At 43.0% G+C, this 22,152-nt stretch overlaps 1 protein-coding gene across 1 annotated transcript in view; it reads right to left on the reverse strand.

Moving 5' to 3' along the window:
• LOC141147942 (guanylate-binding protein 6-like) overlaps positions 1–22,152 on the reverse strand; it is a 58,422-nt gene that overhangs the window by 31,079 nt on the left and 5,191 nt on the right. The window contains exons 2-4 of the mRNA XM_073635102.1: positions 4,985–5,054; positions 4,284–4,505; positions 3,670–3,797 (exon numbers count right to left, since the gene is read on the reverse strand). Coding sequence (XP_073491203.1) covers positions 3,670–3,797; positions 4,284–4,505; positions 4,985–5,030 — 396 coding nt within the window. The 5' untranslated portion in view covers positions 5,031–5,054. The remainder of the gene's footprint in view (positions 1–3,669; positions 3,798–4,283; positions 4,506–4,984; positions 5,055–22,152) is intronic.

A 22,152-nucleotide genomic window follows, 5' to 3' on the forward strand; every position in this document is an offset into this window, starting at 1 on the left:
AAAATCACTACCGAAAAGGATTTTTAAAATAAAATATATATATATATATATATATATATATATATATATATATATATATATATATATATATATTAATGTGCGGTACCTCTAAGTATAATAGCCACCCTATACCCAGTAGACCACCACTGCGCCTCGGAACAACAACCTAGATGATGACTATCTTCAGTTGGTAAACTATACCTACAGCTGCCACTTAGTAAATATAAACCATATAACATGTATTTTCAAATCTTGTGACGTGCTAATGGTGTATCACACCCACGTGAAGAATCAAAAATTGTGGCGCTATCCTAAACACACATGTGTTGACACTATATCCAGTGCAAAAAAACTAACTAATCTAATGAGCACATTATTTCAGGTGCAAAAAAAATCAAAAAATGAAAAAAAATTATATATGCATAAATAAATCAAATAAATGCATTAAATAAATACAATACCTAAAGTGACTAAGTGTTGATGATAACAAATTAAATGTGTGACTCCTTCTTCAAATAATAAAATAATAACACCATATACATTAATAAAAGTGACTAATGCATAAAGTCTATGATGAATACACACAAATGTGTAAAAAAAGTCCGTGATAGTGGTTCAATAAAACACAACAACTGTGCCACAGCAAATCCTCAGTGTTTCTTGATATTAAATGGAACCTTCCACCACACCTCTGTGTTCCGTGCTCCCTCTCCCAATAGACAGTCTCTCACCAGCTCTCTCTGCCTCCACTCTCGTATGAGGCTAACAAGCATAGGAGTATCCAGGCTACCAGCAGGGGTTAGGTTTATTCCATCCAGAGATTTCCTCCATATAAGAATGAGAAAACTCCCAATAGTGTGATAACGTAACAACTTTTAATGACACACACTTCAAATGACACTTCAAAAGATACACTCACATTGTATAAAAATATAAAAGCACAGCACAACTCCACGGCAATCAGCACACTGAAATATCAACACAGCGATCTGGACAAGCCTCCCTGGGGGGTATGCGGTCACGGCGGACCCTGTAACAACTGGCGTGTCAGATGATTCTCTCACCCCCTCCTCGCTCGTTTGTCCACCGGATCCTCCGTCTCCCCTGTTAGGCTAACCGCACAGATCGCTTGCTCCTGTCACCTAGTGTATAGTAATTATTCTCCGCTCGGCCACGCCCCCGACATGTTTCGCTACATCTGTAGCTTAATCATGCTTCCCTTTAAGCATTAGTAAAATCACTACCGAAAAGGATTTTTAAAATAAAATATATATATACGTCATCTCTACGCTGATGACACCCAAATCTATCTCTCCACCCCCCAGCTCTCTCCATCTGTCTCCTCACGCATTACCAACTTATTAGCAGACATATCAGCCTGGATGTCACATCACTTTCTCAAACTCAACCTATCCAAAACCGAGCTCATGATATTTCCTCCCTCAGGTGCCACTTCCCCTGATCTCCCTGTCAAGATCAACGGCTCAACTATCAACCCATCTCCCCACGCCAAGGTCCTAGGTGTAATCCTGGACTCTGAACTAACCTTTCGACCCCACATTCTATCACTATCCAAAGCTTGCCGCCTCTGTCTTCGCAACATCTCCAAGATACGCCCCTTCCTAACCAATGACACCACAAAGCTTCTAATCCACTCCCTGGTCATCTCCCGCCTTGACTACTGCAACTCCCTCCTCATTGGTTTACCTCTAAATAGGCTATCCCCACTTCAGTCCATCATGAACGCTGCGGCCAGGCTCATCCACCACACAAACCGCTCAGCGTCTGCTACACCCCTCTGCCAATCCCTCCATTGGCTGCCACTCAGTCACCGAATTAAATTCAAGATACTAACTATAACTTACAAAGCCATCCACAACCTGGCCCCTAGCTACATCTCTAACCTAGTCACAAAATACCAACCTAATCGTTCTCTTCGCTCCTCCCAAGACCTCCTGCTCTCAAACTCCCTTGTCACCTCATCCCATGCTCGCCTTCAGGACTTCTCCAGAGCCTCCCCCATCCTCTGGAATGCTCTTCCCCAATCCGTCCGATTTTCTCCTACCTTATCCACTTTCAGACGATCCCTGAAAACTCATCTCTTCAGAGAAGCCTATCTGGCCCCCACCTAACAACTGTACATTTATCTTCTCAATCAGCACATCACCCACAGCTATTACCTCTTGTATCTCTTAACCTTCCCTCTTAGATTGTAAGCTCTAAGTGAGCAGGGCCCTCTGATTCCTACTGTATCAAATTGTATTGTATTTGTACTGTCTACCCTCAAGTTGTAAAGCGCTACGTAAACTGTTGGCGCTATATAAATATTGTATAATAATAATAATAATAATAATATATATATATATATATATATATATATCCCCCAGGGCAGTGCCCAGCCCCCATGCCTTTTGTTTGACAGTCCCTTGCAACAGGCAGAACTATTTTTTTTTTTAACATCTGGCTCCCATTGACATCAATGAGGGTTCAGATTTGTCACCCAAACATCAGTAATGTTCATGGAGCCCTGAACCTAAGTGTGTTTGACTCATCACTACTAACAACCAGTCTAGGCAGGAAGCAGTCACATTTAGCAGCGGTTTTAATACCACTGCTAAGTGCATCACTTCCCGCTGCAGGCGGAGGTTCAGCCTGCTAGGTGAACACCCCATTTAGTTTGTGTGTTCACCAAGCAGGTTAAGTTTGGAAAAAGTTCTACTTTGGTCTGAATCAAAAGAAAACAGCTGCACTAGCAGTGTGAGTGTGTAAATGGACAAGTGCTGACTGTCTGAACCAACCAGGCCAAGTATGAATCTGTATCCCGTTCCCGACCGCCTCACGAAGATATACTGTGGCAGATTGGCTCTCCTGGGTGAAATCCCGTACATATGCAGCTTTGCCCAGGAAAGACACCAGAGGCCCGCGTGCCCCCTGCACAGTGGAGAACCGATGTGCGTGGCCGGCGGGCATGGCCAACAGGCGCGATTGCCACGTGCATGAGCGGCAGCATGCTGGTTTGTGTGTGTAAACACACAAATCCCCATACTGTCAGAGGAGAAATGACAGAGCGTTTGTTTCTACAAAGTAGAAACCACGAATTGTCATCTCTCCTAGTTAGTCCCAAATACCACCAAAAGAAAGCTCTATTTGTGTAAAAAAAAGGATGTCAATTTTGTTTGGATACAACATCGCACGACCGCGCAATTGTCAGTTAAAGCGACTCAGTGCCGTATTGCAAAAAATGGCCCGGTCATTGAGCAGCCAAATCTTCAGGGGCTGAAGCGGTTAAAGCATCAAACCAACCAGGAGGCTAAAAGCATTGTGTAATGTGGAAAACCCCGATGTGGGCAACTTTTTTCCTGTTCATTCAATTTTATTCAATTTTCTTTTAAATAAAAATGGGCAAATAGCTCATAAACACACTGACTGTACATACTGTAAAAAGGTCATGTAAATAGTTTTAGTGAAGGATGAATAGACAGGCAAAAGAGAAAGAAAAGCAATATATAGCTATACAAAATAATATCTTTATAAACCCTGAAAGTTGAAAGATCCATGGTCAATATGAAAAATGCAAAAGATCCTAAAAAGGAGATTCGGGCAATAGTTAGCCATAATAATTGTTAATCAGTTTAATAATCCTTATAAGTCATATCTTAAAGTTCTCACCTTCTCTACATCCCCCAGACCTTCTGTGTCCAAGAGAACCAAAACACGATCCTCATAATTAGGGTGAGGGACACACCACATCCAGATTCCTTGGGTCTGAGCCTGAATAGTAGAACCCAGACTGAAGCCTGTGAAGAGGAAACATGGAAAACTATAAACACGGCATTGTAGCTTCAACTCTTTCTAATAACTGGAGATGAATGAACCTCTGAAACGTGAATCAGTTGTGTTTTGACCAAATTTTGGAAAAGTTCTGGTACCTTCGAAAATTCTGAGTTTCTGAGCCAGCAATACCAAAACAACTAATGAAAATATGAATCATGCTCCAAACTGTGTATAGTACCGAGGAGCAATCTATGTAATATTGTGCAGCATTGTTTGGGAGGCTTCTAACAGGGCTGCCTGATTAAACTGTGGGGCCAAAAAGCAGATAAGCCACTTACAACAGTAGAACCTGGTGGCACTGTCAGTCAAGGAAAGGAAGATAAAATCTTTTGTGAATCCAAACGATGTAAAATAACACTGATATTTTAATTGGGCTGGAGACATTCAAATTTGTTTCCAAATCTAATGTCATTGGAATTTTAGAAACCACTTAAAAGATGACCACTCACCTTTCTGAGCTCCAGCCAACCTGTTCATCAGGTAAGACTTTCCTGTCCGATACCTGCCAACAATGGACACCACCACCACTGGTTGGTGGATCTTGGAAAGGATGTTGATGGACTCGGGGTTCACCACAAGCTGTGCTCTTCCATTATTTATCCTGTTCTCAATGAGGCAGACTGGCTTATTCATTTTGAATTCAGAGTTGGTGGAAGATGATACAATCAATTCTGAAAGAGGGAAACATTTATTGACTTGTTTTCAAGGTTGACAGCGTAGATCAGTTTTCCCATAGGTATGATAAAATTGTAGACTTTACCAAGACTATTTTGTTGGTGTAGGAAGGACAAGTTTGAAATAACTGGACTGACTTTTCAGTTTCAGTTTCAGGTTGTGTTGTCAAATGCAAGAAGTTTGACAAACAAAACTAAAGAACTTGCTTTGTTAGAATGTATGTTACTTCAGTGTCGGGAGTGTCATTCATAGAGTTGGGTATTGATTGATTCCCAAGCAGATGAAAATTGGCTCACAATGTTTCCTAAATTATGGGTAGGAATCCTTAAATTAAGGTGCTCAACTGGAATGTAGTACAAATTGTGGAAAAGAATTAGACCCACTTCCAACTCTGACTGATTAAAAGAATCCAAAATGTCTTTATTGGTATTGTCCTGACCAGAATGAGTGTGATCAGAGTTACTGGTATACTCACCACCATTTATATTGCGTTTATGTGCTTTGCGACTGCAAGAGGCCATCTCGCCTTCCTGTTTAAGTGAAAGCTGTGAAGAAACAGATAACACAGAAGAATTATATTTCATATCATCATCATCCTCATCATTACTACCACATCCTTTACCATTTTGCCTGCTTGTCTGTATGTTAATGTTTTCTACCTATGGTTAGTAGGGATGAGCTTTATGTTCGGATCGAACATGAGTTTGACTCGAACATTGGCTGTTCGCCCGTTCAAGGAATAGTGAACAATTTGGGGAGTTTGCGGAAAATTCGAAAGCCGTGGAACACCCTTTAAAAGCCTATGGGTGAAATAAAAAGTGCTAATTTTAAAGGTTAATATGCAAGTTATTGTCATAAAAAGTTTTTGGAGACCCGGGTCCTGCCCTAGGGGACATGTATCAATGCAAAAAAAAGTTTTAAAAACGGCCGTTTTTTCAGGAGCAGTGATTTTAATAATGCTTAAAGTGAAACAATAAAAGTGAAATAATCCCTTATATTTCGTACCTGGGGGGTGTCTATAGTATGCCTGTAAAGGGGCACATGTTTCCCATGTTTATAACAGTCCAAGAGCAAAATGACATTTCTAAAGGAAAAAAAAGTCTTTTAAAAATACTTGCGGCTAATAATGAATTGTCGGCCCCGGAAATACACATAAAAGTCATTGAAAAAAACGGCATGGGATTCCCCCACAGTCCATTACCAGGCCCTTTTGGATCTAGTATGAATATTAAGGGGAACCCCGAACCAAAATAAAAAAAAAAATTGCGTGGGGGTCCCCCCAAATTCCATACCAGGCCCTTCAGGAAAAAATGGCCATTTTTAAATTTTTTTTTTGCATTGATCCATGTCCCCTGGGGCAGGACCCAAGTCCCCAAATACTTTTTATGACAATAACTTACATATAAGCCTTTAAAATTAGCACTTTTGATTATTCATGTTCGTGTCCCATAGACTTTAACGGTGTTCGCGTGTTCGAACAAATTTTTTGCCTGTTCGCATGTACTGCTGCCAACCGAACAGGGTGGGTGTTCGGCTCATCCCTACTGGTTAGTATTCCATCTCTACCTCTGGTTAGTATTCCATCTCTACCTCTGGTTAGTATTCCATCTCTACCTATGGTTAGTATTCCATCTCTACCTATGGTTAGTATTCCATTTGTAAGCATGACCTCCACAGAATACCTTTTAGATGTCATAATATCTCCATATCACTGCCTACTTTGCCTCCTACTATGACAATACAACCACACCGACCAGCCATAACGTTATGACCACCCACCATAACTCATCAAGGCATGAACTCCCCTAGACCTCTTAAAGCATGCTGTAGTATCTGGTACCATGCCAGATCATTTAACCCTTTTACTAAACACAATGTTGGCGGCAGGGCTGCCGATAAAGGGGTACCATCGGTCCTCCTTAACGGGGCACTTGACAAGAAGGTGAGCGAGCTGTACTGTTTTATTGGTGGTTGCACACATGAAGGGGAGCCACAAGGGTATAGGGCTCTGAAAATGGATCCCCTCCACTCTGATACCTCCTGTGCTTCTGTCCCACACAGTAAAGATCCCCCTGCATCATTTTCCTGCAGCACAGCTAGCCAACATCCCTCCTCCCCCTCCCCCTGGCTTCAACTACTGCTGGGAAGCCACAGGGGGATCTAACTCTAAAGACAAATCCTTCCTCACCGCCCTCCGCTCCCATCCCCACCCCCCCATCCTGGTGGGCCCCCAACAGTACAGATCCCCCAGTACTCCTTCCCTGCAGCATTGTGAGCTGCCTTTCTCTCCTTTCCCTCCTGACAGCTGCAGCTGCCACTGGTGCACAGGTGCATTGGCTTCAGGATGGAGAGGGGTGGGGGGTGCTCGTAAAAATGTCAGGCTTACAGCCCCTTTCTTTCCTAAAAGAACACAGTGAGCAATCTGTGCTGATCACTCCTGTGTTCATTCTTCACTGAAGCATAGTAAATTGTTGTTCACTATGTTTCAGTTTTTGAATGAACAGAGGTCTCTGTTTAGAGCGCCTCCTGTTCATTCATCTGCTGCACAGCTGAGGGTGCAGAGAAAAGGTTGGATAATTTTGTGCCCAGTCCCTTTCTCTGCCTCAACAGTGAAACAACAGGCTGTTAAAAATGTAAAATAAGAATTAAATGAATAAATATATTTGGAAAAAAAAAACATAAATAAGAGCTTGATCACACATGCTTTTCTCTTTAACGTGCAATTGGCATTTGGATCACTCTTCACAGAGCATTTGACAGTTGGTAAGAAGGCAATACCATACCGTTGCAGAGCACGTGCAGCTCAGCGCCATTCATCTGAACTGATCGCGCTCAAAAGAGTTCCCAGCTGGCAGCTGGGAAGCCACCTGATCGCTTCCAACCCCCTCTCCCCAGTAAAGGCTGCCCCCCCCACGTGCACCTAACAGGTGTCACCAGGTAGAGGGGATGTAGCCAAGCAGGCATGCAATCACTCTCTCCCCCCTTCTTCTTACTGACCAGGATGCGACATGTAAAATGGCACTTCCAGGTCCCCTTGTCAGGTTCCCAGGCCTGTAAGGCAGAAGAATCAAATGCAGTGTGATCTACACTGCATTAGATTCACTGGAGGGTAGATGAGACATCACGGGTGTTAAAGACCCCTGGTGTCTTATTAAAGAGAACCTGTCACAAAAACATCATCACATAGGGGAATTTTGTCCCCTATGTGATAAAAAAAGGAAAAAAAAAAATAACACCCAAACACAAAAAAATTTTGAGGCCACCCACCCATACATACACACAGATATGAACGTCAACAGTTGTGATATACATGTTACATATTGCCGCACATGCTGGAGTGAGAACAATAATTTTAGCATTGGAGCTTCTGCGTAACTCTAAACTGATAACCTGTAGAGGCTTTTAAAGTGTCGCCTAAAGAAAATGTAGGTTTGTCACTATTTCATGGGAACGCTCAGTTGTAAGGCTTGATATGTTGAGTATCTATTTAGTTGGGGGCAACCTCATTTTTTATATTTTTTTAAAACATTGGGTAGTTTGTTGCAATTCTGTGCCCTAAAATTAACTTTAGTGTACTGAAATTTTCCACTAATATTATGTAACATAAAAAAATTGGAGCTACCAATATGTTATTCTCTATGGTGTCTACTTTCAGAAAATATATCGTGTTTGGGTGTTTTAGGGATTCTTCAGGGTTAAAATTATTTTTTAAACATGTGTGGGGCTCTGGCAGCAAGAGGGTCCAGTTCTGTAAGTTGCGAGATAGGGACTCCATGGATTGGACTTCTTTTTTCAGCACATCCCACAGATGCTCAATTGGATTGAGATCTGAAGAATTAGGAGGCCACCTCGAACAACTTACACTCGCTGTGTTCCTCAAACCATTCTTGAATTCATCAGACCAGACCACCTTCTTCCATTGCTCCTGTGGTCCAGTTCTGATGCACACATGCCCATTGTAGGCTGTGGACACGGGTCAGCATGAGTATGCAGCTACCCAGCTACAGTACCTACACAATAAACTGAAATACACAGTGTGTTCTGACACCTTTCTATAAGAACCAGTATTCACCTTTTTAGCAATCTTAGCAATGGTCATGCATATAAGTTTGCATCCCCTGGCAAAAATCCCCACATTTTGGCATTGCTATTGAAAATACAGTGCCTTAAAAAAGTATTCATACCCCTTGAAATTTTCCACATTTTGTCATGTTACAAAAACTTAAATGTATTTTATTGGGATTTTATGTGATAGGCCAACACAAAGTGGCATATAATTGTGAAGTGGAAGGAAAATGATAAATGGTTTTCATTTTTTTTTTTTTATTAATATGTGCATTTGTATGGCGCCCCCCTGAGTCAATACTTTGTAGAACCGCCTTTCTCTGCAATTAGAGCTGCAAGTCTTTTTGGGGATGTCTCTATGAGCTTTGCACATCTAGAGAGTGAAATTTTTTTTCTTCTTTGCAAAATAGCTCAAGTTCTGTCAGATTGGATGGAGAGCGTCTGTGAACAGCAATTTTCAAGTCTAAGTGCCACAGATTCTCAATTGGATTTAGGTCTGGACTTTGACTGGGCCATTCTAACACATGAATATGCTTTGATGTAAACCATTCCATTGTAGCTCTGGCTGTATGTTTAGGGTCGTTGTCCTGCTGGAAGGTGAACCTCCACCCCAGTCTCAAGTCTTTTGCAGACTCTAAAAGATTTTCTAAGATTGCCCTGTATTTTGGCTCCATCCATCTTCCCGTCAACTCTGACCAGCTTCCCTGTCCCTGCTGAAGAAAATAATCCCCACAACATGATGCTGCCACCACCATGTTTCATGGTGGGGATGGTGTGTTCAGGGTGATGTGCAGTGTTTGTTTTCCACCACACTTTGCTTTTAGGCCAAAAAGTTACATTTTGGTCTCATCTGACCAGAGCACCTTCTTCCACATGTTTGCTGTGTCCCCCACATGGCTTCTCATAAACTGTAAACAGGACTTCTTATGTTTTTTTTCAATGATGGCTTTTTCTATAAAGGCCAGATTTGTGGAGAACACGACTAATAGTTGTCCTGTGAACAGATTCTCCCACCTGAACTGTGGATCTCTGCAGCTCCTCCAGAGTTACCATGGGCCTCTTGGCTGCTTCTCTGATGAATGCTCTCCTTGCCCGGCCTGTCAGTTTAGGTGGACGGCCATGTCTTAGTAGGTTTGCAGTTGTGCCATACTCTTTCCATTTTTGGATGATGGATTGAACAGTGCTCCGTGAGATGTTCAAAGTTTGGGATATTTTTTATAACCTAACTCTGCTTTAAACTTCTCCACAACTTTATCCCTGACCTGTCTGGTGTGTTCCTTGGCCTTCATGATGCTGTTTGTTCACTAAGTTTCTCTAACAAACCTCTGAGGGCTTCACGGAAGAGCTGTATTTATAATGAGATTACATTACACACAGGTGGACTCTATTTACAAATTAGGCGATGTCTGAAGGCAATTGGTTCCACTAGATTTTAGTTAGGGGTATCAGAGTAAAGGGGGCTGAATACAAATGCATGCCACACTTTTCACATATTTATTTGTAAAACATTTTGAAAACCATTTATCATTTTCCTTACACTTTACAATTATGAGCCACTTTGTTTTGGTCTATCACACAAAATCCCAATGAAATACATTTACATTTTTGGTTGCAACATGGCAAAATTTGGAAAATTTCAAGGTGTGTGAATACTTTTTCAAGGCACTGTATAACTGATCATGCCAAATTTTATCTATGGATAGTGATCATATGAAGCCATTTATTATCACAGTTGTTTGGCTCCTTTTTAAATCATAATGATAACAGAAATCACCCAAAGGGCCCTGATGAAAAGTTTCCATCCCTTGGAATGTTTGGCCTTGGTACAGACACACAAAGTGACACACACGGGTTAAAATGGCAATTAAAGGTTAATTTTCCACATCTGTGGCTTTTTAAATAGTGTTTGTGTATAAATAGTCAATGAATGTGTTGGCTCTCATGTGGATACACTGACCAGGCTAGATACTAAGCCATGAGGAGCAGAAAAGAACTTTCAAAATACCTGCGTAACAAGGTAATGTAACTTTATAAAAATGGAAAAGTATATAAAAAGATAGCCAAAACCTTAAATATGCCAGTCAGTACTATTCAATCACTTATTAAAGGGGTTGTAAACCTCCATTTTCAAGTTGTACCTATAGGTAGACCTAGAATAAGGCTTAATTATAGGTACTGTAACTATCTCCTAAACGTGCGCCATTTAGGAGATATTTACTTTGAACTGCACTGATGATGTCATCGGTGCATGCACTGTGAAGAAAACGACCCTCCGTGCCGTTTCTTCACTAGCAAGTGCCGTAACTGGAAGCTCCTGTACGCCTAAGTGACGTCACGTCACGCGACTCCGGCCAGTCACATTGCCGGAGTCCGCAGCCCTGAAAGGAAGATGGGCGAACATTAATGCGGCCCCCAGCGGGGACAGCACGGGCTTTGTTTGCAGATAGGTGTCACAAAATGTGCTAGTATGCGATGCATACTAGCAGATTATGCTTTTACTTTGGAAGTAAAAGGAAAAGGAAGTAAAACCCATCAGGGTTTACTTCCTATTTAAGAAGAGGAAAATTCAGGGATCTCTTGAAGCCAAGGTTAGGTAGACCAAGAAACATTGCAGCCACAACTGCCAAAAGAATTGTTCGGGATACAAGAAAAACCCCACAGGTAACCAAAGTAGAAATACAAGATGCTCTGGAAAAATATGGTGTGGATGTTTCAAGGAGCACAATACGACGATACTTGAACAAAAATAAGCTGCATGATCGCGTTGCCCAAAAGTAGCATTTACTGCACCAATGCCACAAAAAGCCCGGTTACAATATTCCGGACAACACCTTGACAAACCTCACAGTTTCTGGCACACTGTAATCTGGAGTGACAAGCCCAAATAGACAAAGTACCTCCATATCTCCCAGATGGAGAGATTAGGGGAAGTGGGGGATTTTTAGCTTGCCCAACTAATATAGTCACAAAGAACAAAATAAAAATATAATTTTTATTGAACACGATTAAAATCTTTTGTTACAGTCTAAGAGCACATAGTACAGTCTAACAGGCTTGTCAAACAGACAACAGAGCATCAGAAAGTGATAAAGAGGGGTAGGATCAACGAGTTTCACCCAAAAGCGGGTTTCCTCAGGATCCACTCAGCTTTCCAAACTCTCTAACTGGTAGATAATACAGGCAATATATTATTCTAACACAGTATTACATTAAACTATACATTTCATATGTTCCAATTACAAAAAAATGAAAAAAGATCAAAACATTGTACCAATATAGGGACACCCAGAGGGAGGGAAGAGAAAAAAAATAAAATAAAACAAGGAACCAACTCCCAACTAGTACACATAAGCACCATTAAACTAACTTACCAAAAAGATTGAATCCTCCTTGCAGAGGAAGGTAACCAAATTTAGACCTGATGGCAGGGGTAAAGAGAGGGGATCAGATAATAGCCACGATCCAAAGGTCAAACACAGGCAACCCAAAAAAATAGATATATAGTCCTGTAGCTATATCTATATATACTATATATACACATTTTTTTTTTCATTTTTATTTGAACAGATATTATCACTTGCTTGGTACTTATCTTTTCATCTTTTCCTCCTGCTTCTCACCTTGGGTGAGTATCCCATCAGGGTTTGTACTCTATTTTCCTTTTCCATTGTCCCACCAAATTGCGGATCCTGCATGCTCTCTTGGGAGTGATTTCCTTGTTTTAATTTTTTTTTCTCTACTCTCCCTTTGGGTGTCTTTATGTTTATACAATGTTTTAATCTTTTTTTCATTTTTTGTCATTGTAACATATGAAATGTATACTTTATAGTAATACTATGTTGGAATAATGTATTGCCTGTATTATCTACTAGCTAGAAAGTTTGGAAAACAAAATGGATCCTGAAGAGGACGCTTTGGGCGAAACGCATCAATCCTATCACTCTTCGTCACTTTCTGATGCTCTGTTGTTTGTATGACATGCCTGGTAGTGTGTACTATGTGATTTTAGACTAACAAAAGATTTTATTAAATAAATATTATATTTTTATCTTGTCAGGGCTGGGCTCTCAGCCCTTCCTTCTCTGCGCTCAGGTTGCTCAGCTGTCGTTTAATTGCCAGTAGACATGTGCGCCGTCAATAAATTTGTTTTGTTTCGTTCTGTTTCGTATTAAAATTAATTTGGAATTCGTGTCCGAAATTCAATTCAGATTCGTACGAAATAAAAATGTTCGGTAGGTTCGTAAACTTTTCGTAACAATAACGAAAGTTCGTTATGATAATTTTATCATTATGAGGGGCTCCTACCATCCCTGTGCTGTGCTGACTTCCTGGGTTTTTAACTTTTAGTTTTGTTAACTTTTCGTAACAATAACGAAAGTTTGTTATGATAAATTTATCCGAAGTTCGTAAACGAAATTTCGTATTTCGTACAAAATTCGTATGCATAAAAATTCATATTTCGGATCCTTACGAATGTACGAATTTTAGGAAATTCGTACAAATTTTCGATTCATACGAAACGAATCGCACATGTCTAATTGCCAGCACTCCTCGTTCCACAGTGGCTCTCCTGGTCATCATTTCCTGCTCATCAGCCCAGCCCACAGCCAGCCCATTCTGGCTATTTAAACTGCCTGGTTCATTCCTTCTGTCCCTTTGCCTTGGTCAATATATCTGGAGACTCTCTGCTGTGTTCCTGTTGAAGACTTGCCTGGCTGACATCCCTTCTGGTTCCTGATCCTGTCTGCTGCCTCCAACTACGCTGATCTCTGGCTTCCTGATTCACTGGCTTGTTCTGACTACCCACTTTGGCTACCTTACCCTGACTCTGTTTTGACTATGTTTACTAATTGTACCATTTTTAACATTTTATTAAAAAGGTGTGATTTTTACTGCATTTTTTGTCTCCATCTGATTCATGGTTCCTGACATGCAGTATATATATTGTTCTTTGCGGTTATATTAGTTAGGCATGCTAAAAAGTAATCACTTCCCCTAATCTCTCCATCTGGAAAATAAGGGGGTACTTTGTCCTTGAACTTGTTTACCTTATTTGGGGATTGTGCCACTTTTCTTGAACAAGCTCACCTACCTAATTCTCTTCTCAAGCCCAAATAGAACTTTAAGGGTACAACCACAAGCACTATGTTTGGAAAGGGGTCAACAAGGCCTATAGTGACAAGAATACCATCCCCACTGTCATGAAGATCCTGCCAGTAAACGGCGATCCAGGCACACGGGAACGCGGCCACGGGTCCCACTGCGCAGGCGCGCGCTTTCACGGGTGCTGTCACGCACGGGCACGCGCGCGTGCACTCCCGCTGGTGTCAGGCGGGCTATTTAAACCAGTCTGTCACACTCAATCCCCGCTGTCTGCTCTATAGCGTTCTGTGTGCTTTACCTGATCTGATCTGTGTATCCTGTTATTGACTCGGCTTCCTGTTTGACCATCCTGCTATCCGCCTGCACCAGACCCTCTTGGCTTGCCTGACCACCCCTCTGTGTTATCCCTGGTACCTCTGCTGTCCGACCAATACCGACCACCGGCTTGTTTACCTTGCCGCTGTGTATACCAGTATCCAGTATGGGGTCCAGGGGGCTCCTTCTGCTCCTGCTCCTTCAGTCGGGCCTTCCTCAACCGTGGTGATGCTCCCTCCAGAACCCAAGGTTCCCACGCCTGAACGTTTCTCCGGGAATCGCCATAAGTTCAGGGCCTTCCGCAACTCCTGTGAATTATTCTTTGCTCTTCAGCCACGTACCTTTTCCCTGGAGGCTACCAAGGTGGGCTACGTAATTTCTCTGCTTTCTGGTGACCCCCAAACCTGGGCCCATCGCCTCTTGGAGCAAATGGACATATCCCTGACCAATCTCTCCACCTTCTTTGACGCATTGGGTCAGTTGTATGATGACCCCCAGCTGTCCATGACTGCGGAGGCGGCTCTGCATACCCTTCAACAGGGTCGCAGGGCAGCAGAGGACTATGTGGCATAATTCAGGAAGTGGAGTGCGGACACTAATTGGAATGATGCGGCTCTCCGCTATCAGTTTCAGATGGGACTTTCTGACTCTCTGAAGGATGAATTGGCCAGGGTGGGTACACCACAGACTTGAAATGCCTTGATCGATCTAGCCATCCAGATCGATCGACGCCTACGAGAGCGTAGGTCTGAGAGAGCTTTGGGATCTTCTCGTCCAACTTGGGTTACCCCTAAGGTCCCTCATCATTCGTCACAAACATCACCTACCTCCACATTTCACCTACCTGAGCCAATGCAATTAGGAGTCCTGCGGCCTTCTCTCACCCAGGAGGAACGACAACGTCGTCGAGCAAATAACTTGTGCCTGTATTGCGGGGAACCTGGGCACTATGTCAGGAACTGTCCCCTAAACTCCGTAAGTGCTTATCTCTGTCTACTACACCTCTAGCTAAGAATACCACTCACCTTGCTCTCCCTCTCCTGCTACAGCTTCCAGGAAGGACTCTGCAAATAACCACCATTATTGATTCCGGAGCTTGCAGCTGTTTCATGGATTCTCTTTTTGCTACCCAACACCAGATACCTTTGTTGCCTAAGGCCCATGGACTTTCCATCCATCTAGCTGATGGAACCGCTATTAAATCTGGACCTGTTACCCAGGAGACTATTCCAATACCCGTCTCCATTTCCAATTCCCATCAAGAACAGCTACGCCTGGATATTATCGCTTCACCCCTGTTTCCCATAATCCTCGGCATGCCATGGTTACAGGCTCACAATCCAGACATTAATTGGATCACAGGTGAGGTTACCTTCCTGTCTTCTTATTGCCAGCAGTTCTGCAGAACTCAGAATGCTCAGGAGAACCCTACCCTGCTCTGCCTAGATACAGACCCTAGTCTACATCCGTCCATCCCTTCTGCCTATCATGACTTCTTGGATGTATTTAGCAAGCAGAGGGCAGAGGTTTTACTCCCTCACCGGGCCTATGACTGCCCCATCAAATTACTTCCCGGTGCTGAGATTCCTTTTGGAAGAATCTTCCCTTTAACTGAAGTGGAACAAGGGGCTTTAAAAGAATATATTGATGAAAACCTTAAAAAAGGCTTCATTCGTCCATCCACGTCTCCCGCAGGTGCAGGCATCTTCTTTGTGCAGAAAAAAGATAAAACCCTCAGACCTTGTGTGGATTACCCCAAACTAAATAAGATCACTGTGAAGAATCGGTACCCTCTCCCCCTGGTGCCAGAGTTGTTCCAAAGACTGGGGACGGCCACCATATTCACCAAACTTGACCTCCGCGGGGCCTACAATTTCGTTCGTATTAGGGACGGAGACGAATGGAAGACCGCGTTTCGTACCCGCTATGGACATTTTGAGTACCTAGTGATGCCTTTCGGTCTGTGCAATGCCCCTGCTACATTTCAGTACTTTATCAATGATGTGTTACGTGACTTTCTAGACCTGTTTGTTATCGTCTATTTAGACGACATACTAATTTTTTCTTGTTCCCTTGAATCCCATCGCAGGCACGTCAGAAGTGTGTTGGGCCGGCTTCGACAACACGGTCTATGCAAAGGCTGAAAAATGTGAATTTGAACAGGAAAGTATTCCATTTTTGGGATTAGTCATTTCCAGTAAGGGCATTAAGATGGACCCTCAAAAGGTCACCCCAGTCTTTGATTGGCCAGTCCCGACAGACAAAAAAGGAATCCAGCGATTCGTTGGATTCGCTAATTTTTACCGTAAATTTATTAAAGGGTTCTCAGCCATCATTACACCTATCACACAAGTAACTAAACAAGGTACACGCTTCCATTGGTCTGCTGAAGCCCAAAAGGCTTTTGAGACCCTCAAGGGCCTTTTTACTTCCGCCTCTGTACTATAGCATCCAGATTCCTCTCTGCCGTTCATACTAGAGGTGCATCTGAAATTGCTGTAGGGGCAGTGCTGTCTCAAAGACAGGGAACTAAGGCCCTGCTGCATCCTGTGGCCTTCTTCTCTCGTAAATTGTCCACGACAGAGAGAAATTATGATGTAGGTGACAGAGAGTTGTTGGCAATCAAGTCAGCATTGGAGGAGTGGCGCTATCTGCTGGAGGGTGCCGCTCATCCAGTCTTAATTTTTACAGATCAGTAGAACCTTGAGTATTTGAGAACTGCAAAAAGGTTGAAGCCACGCCAGGCCAGGTGGGCTCACTTTTTCTCCAGGTTCTCCTGTCATGTCACCTACCGCCCTGGCTCCAAAAATACCAAACCTGACGCCCTATCTAGGATGTTTCACAAGTCCCAAGAGATTTCCCCTCCAGACACCATTCTGTCCCTGGGGAATTTTCTTCTACTTCAGGGAAACCTGCTTTCCCAGATTAAGCAGGCTTCCGCAGGATTGGGATCTTCCATTAAGGCAGAACTTCAAGTTAAGGATGGGTTACTGTGGCATGAGAATAGGATCTTTATACCTGAAACGTTACCAGTTGCAGTACTAGAACTCTGTCATGATCATGCATTGGCTGGGCATTTTGGCATGGCTAAGACCACTGATCTGGTACAGCGTACCTTCTGGTGGCCTCAGCTACGCGAAGATTGTAAAAAATTTGTGGAGTCCTGTACCACCTGTATCAGGAACAAGGGGCACAAAACAAAGGCATGGGGACTACTAAAACCCTTGCCTGTCCCAGATAGACCTTGGAAAATGCTCTCCATAGACTTTATTGTAGAATTACCCCCGGCTGGGGGCTTCACCTCAATCTTTGTCATAGTGGACCGGTTGTCGAAGATGGCCCACTTTGTCCCAATGAAGGGCACTCCCTCAGCTACAGAAATGGCACAGGCATTCATTAAGGAAGTCATCAGGCTCCATGGGGTACCAGTTAATATCGTTTCAGATCGGGGGGTACAGTTTACCTCCTGATTCTGGAGGTCTCTGTGTAAAACTTTGAACATTGAGCTCTCATTTTCATCGGCTTATCATCCCCAGACTAATGGGCAAACAGAAAGAACAAACCAGACCCTTGAACAATATCTGCGCTATTTTTCTTCTTTTGCTCAAGATGATTGGATTTCTGTTCTCCCATTGGCCGAATTCGCCTATAACAATTCTATTCATTCTGCTATCAAACTCCGTTTTTTGGGAATTATGGTTTCCACCCTTCATTTTTACCTAACTCTCTTCCAGAATGTACAGTACCCGCAGTCCAGGAGAAATTGGACTTCTTTACTTCCAACAACCAAGTTTTACAGGAGACCATGACCAGGACCCAGGAATATAATAAGGCAACCTTCGATAAGAAAAGGCGAGGTGAGCTGTTACTTACACCTGGGGATCAGGTATGGTTGTCTACAGTAAACTTCAGGTTGGCTTGCCCTTCAAAGAAATTGGGTCCCAAGTTTCTTGGGCCTTTTTCTGTCAAGTGAAGAATTAATGAAGTTGCATACGAATTGCATACGAACTTGAACTCCCGGATTCACTAAAAGTGCATCCAGTTTTTCATGTGTCCCTGCTCAGACCCTCTATTTCCAACCCATTTCCAGGCCGAAGTACGGATCCGCCTGATCCAATCTTGGTAGATGGGGAGGAGGAATTTGAGGTGGAGGCTATCATGGACCATAGGAAAAGAGGTAACCAGAATCAATTTTTGATAAAATGGAGGGGGTTTGGCCCAGAAGAGAATTCTTGGGAACCTGAAGATAATATTCATGCTGGAGATCTGTTACAATCCATTAAAAGAGCCCATCCAGAGAAATTTCTTCAAAGGGGCAGCCAGAGGCTGTCCCTTGGGGGGGGGCAATGTCATGAAGATCCTGCCAGTAACCGGCGATCCAGGCACACGGGAACACGACCACGGGTCCCACTGCGCAGGCGCGCGCGTTCACAGGTGCTATCACGCACGGGCACGCGCGCACTCCCGCTGGTGTCAGGTGGGCTATTTAAACCAGTCTGTCACACTCAATCCCCGCTGTCTGCTCTACAGCGCTCCGTGTGCTTTACCTGATTTGTGTATCCTGTTATTAACCCAGCTTCCTGTTTGACCATCCTGCTATCCGCCTGCACCAGACCCTCTTGGCTTGCCTGACCACCCCTCTGTGTTATCCCTGGTACCTCTGCTGTCCGACCAATACCAACCACCGACTTGTTGACCTTCCCGCTGTGTATACCAGTATCCAGTCTTCTACCTGCTGCTTGTTCCTGGTTCCAGTCCAGCGTTCCAGGCTCCTACCTGCTGTTTGTTCCTGGTTCCAGTCCAGCGTTCCAGGCTCCTACCTGCTGTTTGTTCCTGGTCCCAGTCCAGCATTCCAGGCTCCTACCTGCTGTTTGTTCCTGGTCCCAGTCCAGCGTTCCAGGCTCCTACCTGCTGTTGTTCCTGGTTCCAGTCCAGCGTTACAGACTACTACCTGCTGTTGTTCCTGGTTCCAGTCCAGCGTTCCAGTCTACTACCCGCTGCTTGTTCCTGGTTCCAGTCCAGCGTTCCAGTCTACTACCTGCTACTTGTTCCTGGTTCCAGTCCAGCGTTCCAGTCTACTACCTTCTGCTTGTTCCTGGTTCCAGCCCAGTTCCTCCGTCCGGCTTACTTACCTGCTGGGTTCCTGGTCCTCCCTGCATTCCAGTCTCAGTCTTCTCTTCAGCTTCAGGTTCCAGAGGGTGCCACCACTACTGAACTTCCAGTGACTGTTGATCCTGCCAGGCACCCATACCACTCTTCACTCCCGGTCCTCTGTCTCCATTCCAGGGGAATGGGAGTGGGAGCTGTAAGGGAGGTCTTTCTTTGCACTTCAGGCTCAAAACCTACCAGGTACGTGACACCCACTGTGAAGCATGGTGGTGGCTCACTGATGTTTTTGGGGGGGGTGAGCCCTAAAGGCACAGGGAATCTTGTGAAAATTGATGGCAAGATGAATGCAGCACGTTATCAGAAAATACTGGCAGGCAATTTGCATTCTTATGCAGGAAATCTAAGCATGGGACACTCTTGGACTTTCCAGCATGACAATGACCCTAATCACAAGTCCAAGTTGACCTTCCAGTGGTTACAGCAGAAAAAGGTGAAGGTTCTGGGGTGGCCATCACAGTCTCCTGACCTTATATTATTAAACCACAATGCGAAGATCTCAAACATACAGTTCATGCAAGACGACAAAAAACTTTGCATGACCCGGAGGCATTTTGCCAAGATGAATGGGCAGCTATAATATCTGCAAGAATTTGGGGCCTCATAGACAACTATTACTAAAGACAGCGTGCTGTCATTGATGTTAAGGGGGCAATACACAGTATTAAGAACTAAGGGTATGCAGACTTTTGAACGGGTGGCATTTTATTGGTTTACTTGTTGCCATCTTTTGTTTTATGATTGTGCCATTTTGCTATGACCTACAGTAATAGCATATGAATCCCACAAGAAATAAAAGTTATGGAATTTGCCTGCTCACTCATGTTTTCTTTAAAAAATGTACATACTGTTACCAATTCTCCAAGGGTATGCAAACTTTTGAGCACAACTGTACGGTAGCTCTTCCATTGGATTGGACTACATGGGCCAGCCTTCGCTCCCCATGTGCCTTAATGACCCATGACCCTGTTTCCAGTTCTCCGATTTTCCTTCCTTGGACCACTTTTGTCTGTCCTGACCACGGCAGACCGGAACATCTCACAGAAGCTGTAGTTTTAGCGTAGCTCTGACCAGGCTGTCTAGCCATTATAATTCGCTCAAATCCTTATGCTTGTCCATTTTTTTCTGCTTTCAACACATCCATTTCATAGATAACATGCATTTGGGCGAAAGGGAAGATTTGGGACTTTATACGAGGCATAGGACCCGTAGGTACAATGCCTCCATCCCTGTTTGACAATTCATTGAAAAAAGAGGTTTGGGACTTTGTATGAAGCATACGGCTGTGGGGTGGGGATGATGCAAATTGTGTCTGACCAGTTTGTTATATAACTGCAATTACTAAATTTCAATACAATGCACATAAAGAGTATAATAGAATAAAAAATGTATTCCATATATGATGTGTACAACCAAAACATCACATCATAATAAGATAGCATAATAATCCATAATGATAATAACGTCAGACACATAACCCATGTATCACACAATACATATATAAAAATTCATTATTGTTACAACATATTGAAATAAAACAGAATAAAACTGATGCAATGATCTTGACTGTAAACATGATAGTGGCATCAACATAGCTCGACGTGTTTCATGGATGACCTCCACTCATCAGGAGCAGATGCTTGATATATATCTATAATTAATAAGTTGTACACATTAATAATCGGTCTCAATATAAGAGGGAAGGGGAGGGGGAGGAAAAACAAAAGTATGGAAAATATCCTCCCATACTTTCAATATAGCTATGAGTCTGAAATAGAGCGATGAGAGCTTCAGGCCGGCCGAACAATTCACTAGCCCCAGGAGCTGAGGTGGAAAACCCAAGATATTTGATGGAAAAACTCTCAGGAGACAGATGTCCCTGGGAGTAAGGTCTCCCATGGATGGTCAGGGGTGATGTGAATGGCATATATGTGGAACCTCTGCAAATAAGTGTTGAAATTATGTGTATTATTACATATAGTATGAAGTGTACCTATTTAACATGGTACAGTGTGGGCCAATGTTATCACCGAGAGGTGGCGAGTGAAAATGTGGCGAGTGAAAAGTGGGTCATTTGGGGGGGGTTTGAACTGTCCTGGCATTTTAAGCACAACATTTAGAAGCTTATGTCACACATCACCCACTCTTCTAACCACTTGAAGACAAAGCCCTTTCTGACACTTTTTGTTTACATGAAAATTTTTTTTTTTTTGCAAGAAAATTACTTTGAACCCCCAAACATTATATATTTTTTTAAAGCAAATGCCATACAGATTAAAATGGTGGGTGTTTCATTTTTTTTTTCACACAGTATTTGCGCAGCGATTTTTTAAACGCATTTTTTGGGGAAAAACCCACTTTTTTAAATTTTAATGCATTAAACACACTATATTGCCCAAATGTTTGATGAAATAAAAAAGATGATCTTAGGCCGAGTACATGGATACCAAACATGACATGCTTTAAAATTGCGCACAAACGTGCAGTGGCAACAAAATAAATACATTTTTAAAAGCCTTTGAAAGCCTTTACAGGTTACCACTTTAGATTTACAGAGGAGGTCTACTGCTAAACTTACTGCCCTTGATCTGACCTTCGCGGTGATACCTCACATGCATGGTGCAATTGCTGTTTACATTTGACGCCAGACCGACGCTTGCGATCGCCTTAGCGCGAGAGCAGGGGGGGACAGGGGTGTTTTTTTTTTTTTCTTTATTATTTTTTTGCTTTTTTATCTTATTTTTAAACTGTTCCTTTCATTTTTTTTTTTAAATCATTTTTTATTGTTATCTCGGGGAATGTAAATATCCCCTATGATAGCAATAGGTAGTGACAGGTACTCTTTTTTGAAAAAATTGGGGTCTATTAGACCCTTGATCTCTCCTCTGCCCTCAAAGCATCTGACCACACCAAGATCGGTGTGATAAAATGCTTTCCCAATTTCCCATTGGCGCTGTTTACATCCGGCAAAATCTAAGTCATGAAATGCTCGTA

Source organism: Aquarana catesbeiana, linkage group LG06 (assembly GCF_042186555.1).
Source record: "Aquarana catesbeiana isolate 2022-GZ linkage group LG06, ASM4218655v1, whole genome shotgun sequence".
NCBI classification, from domain to species: domain Eukaryota; kingdom Metazoa; phylum Chordata; class Amphibia; order Anura; family Ranidae; genus Aquarana; species Aquarana catesbeiana.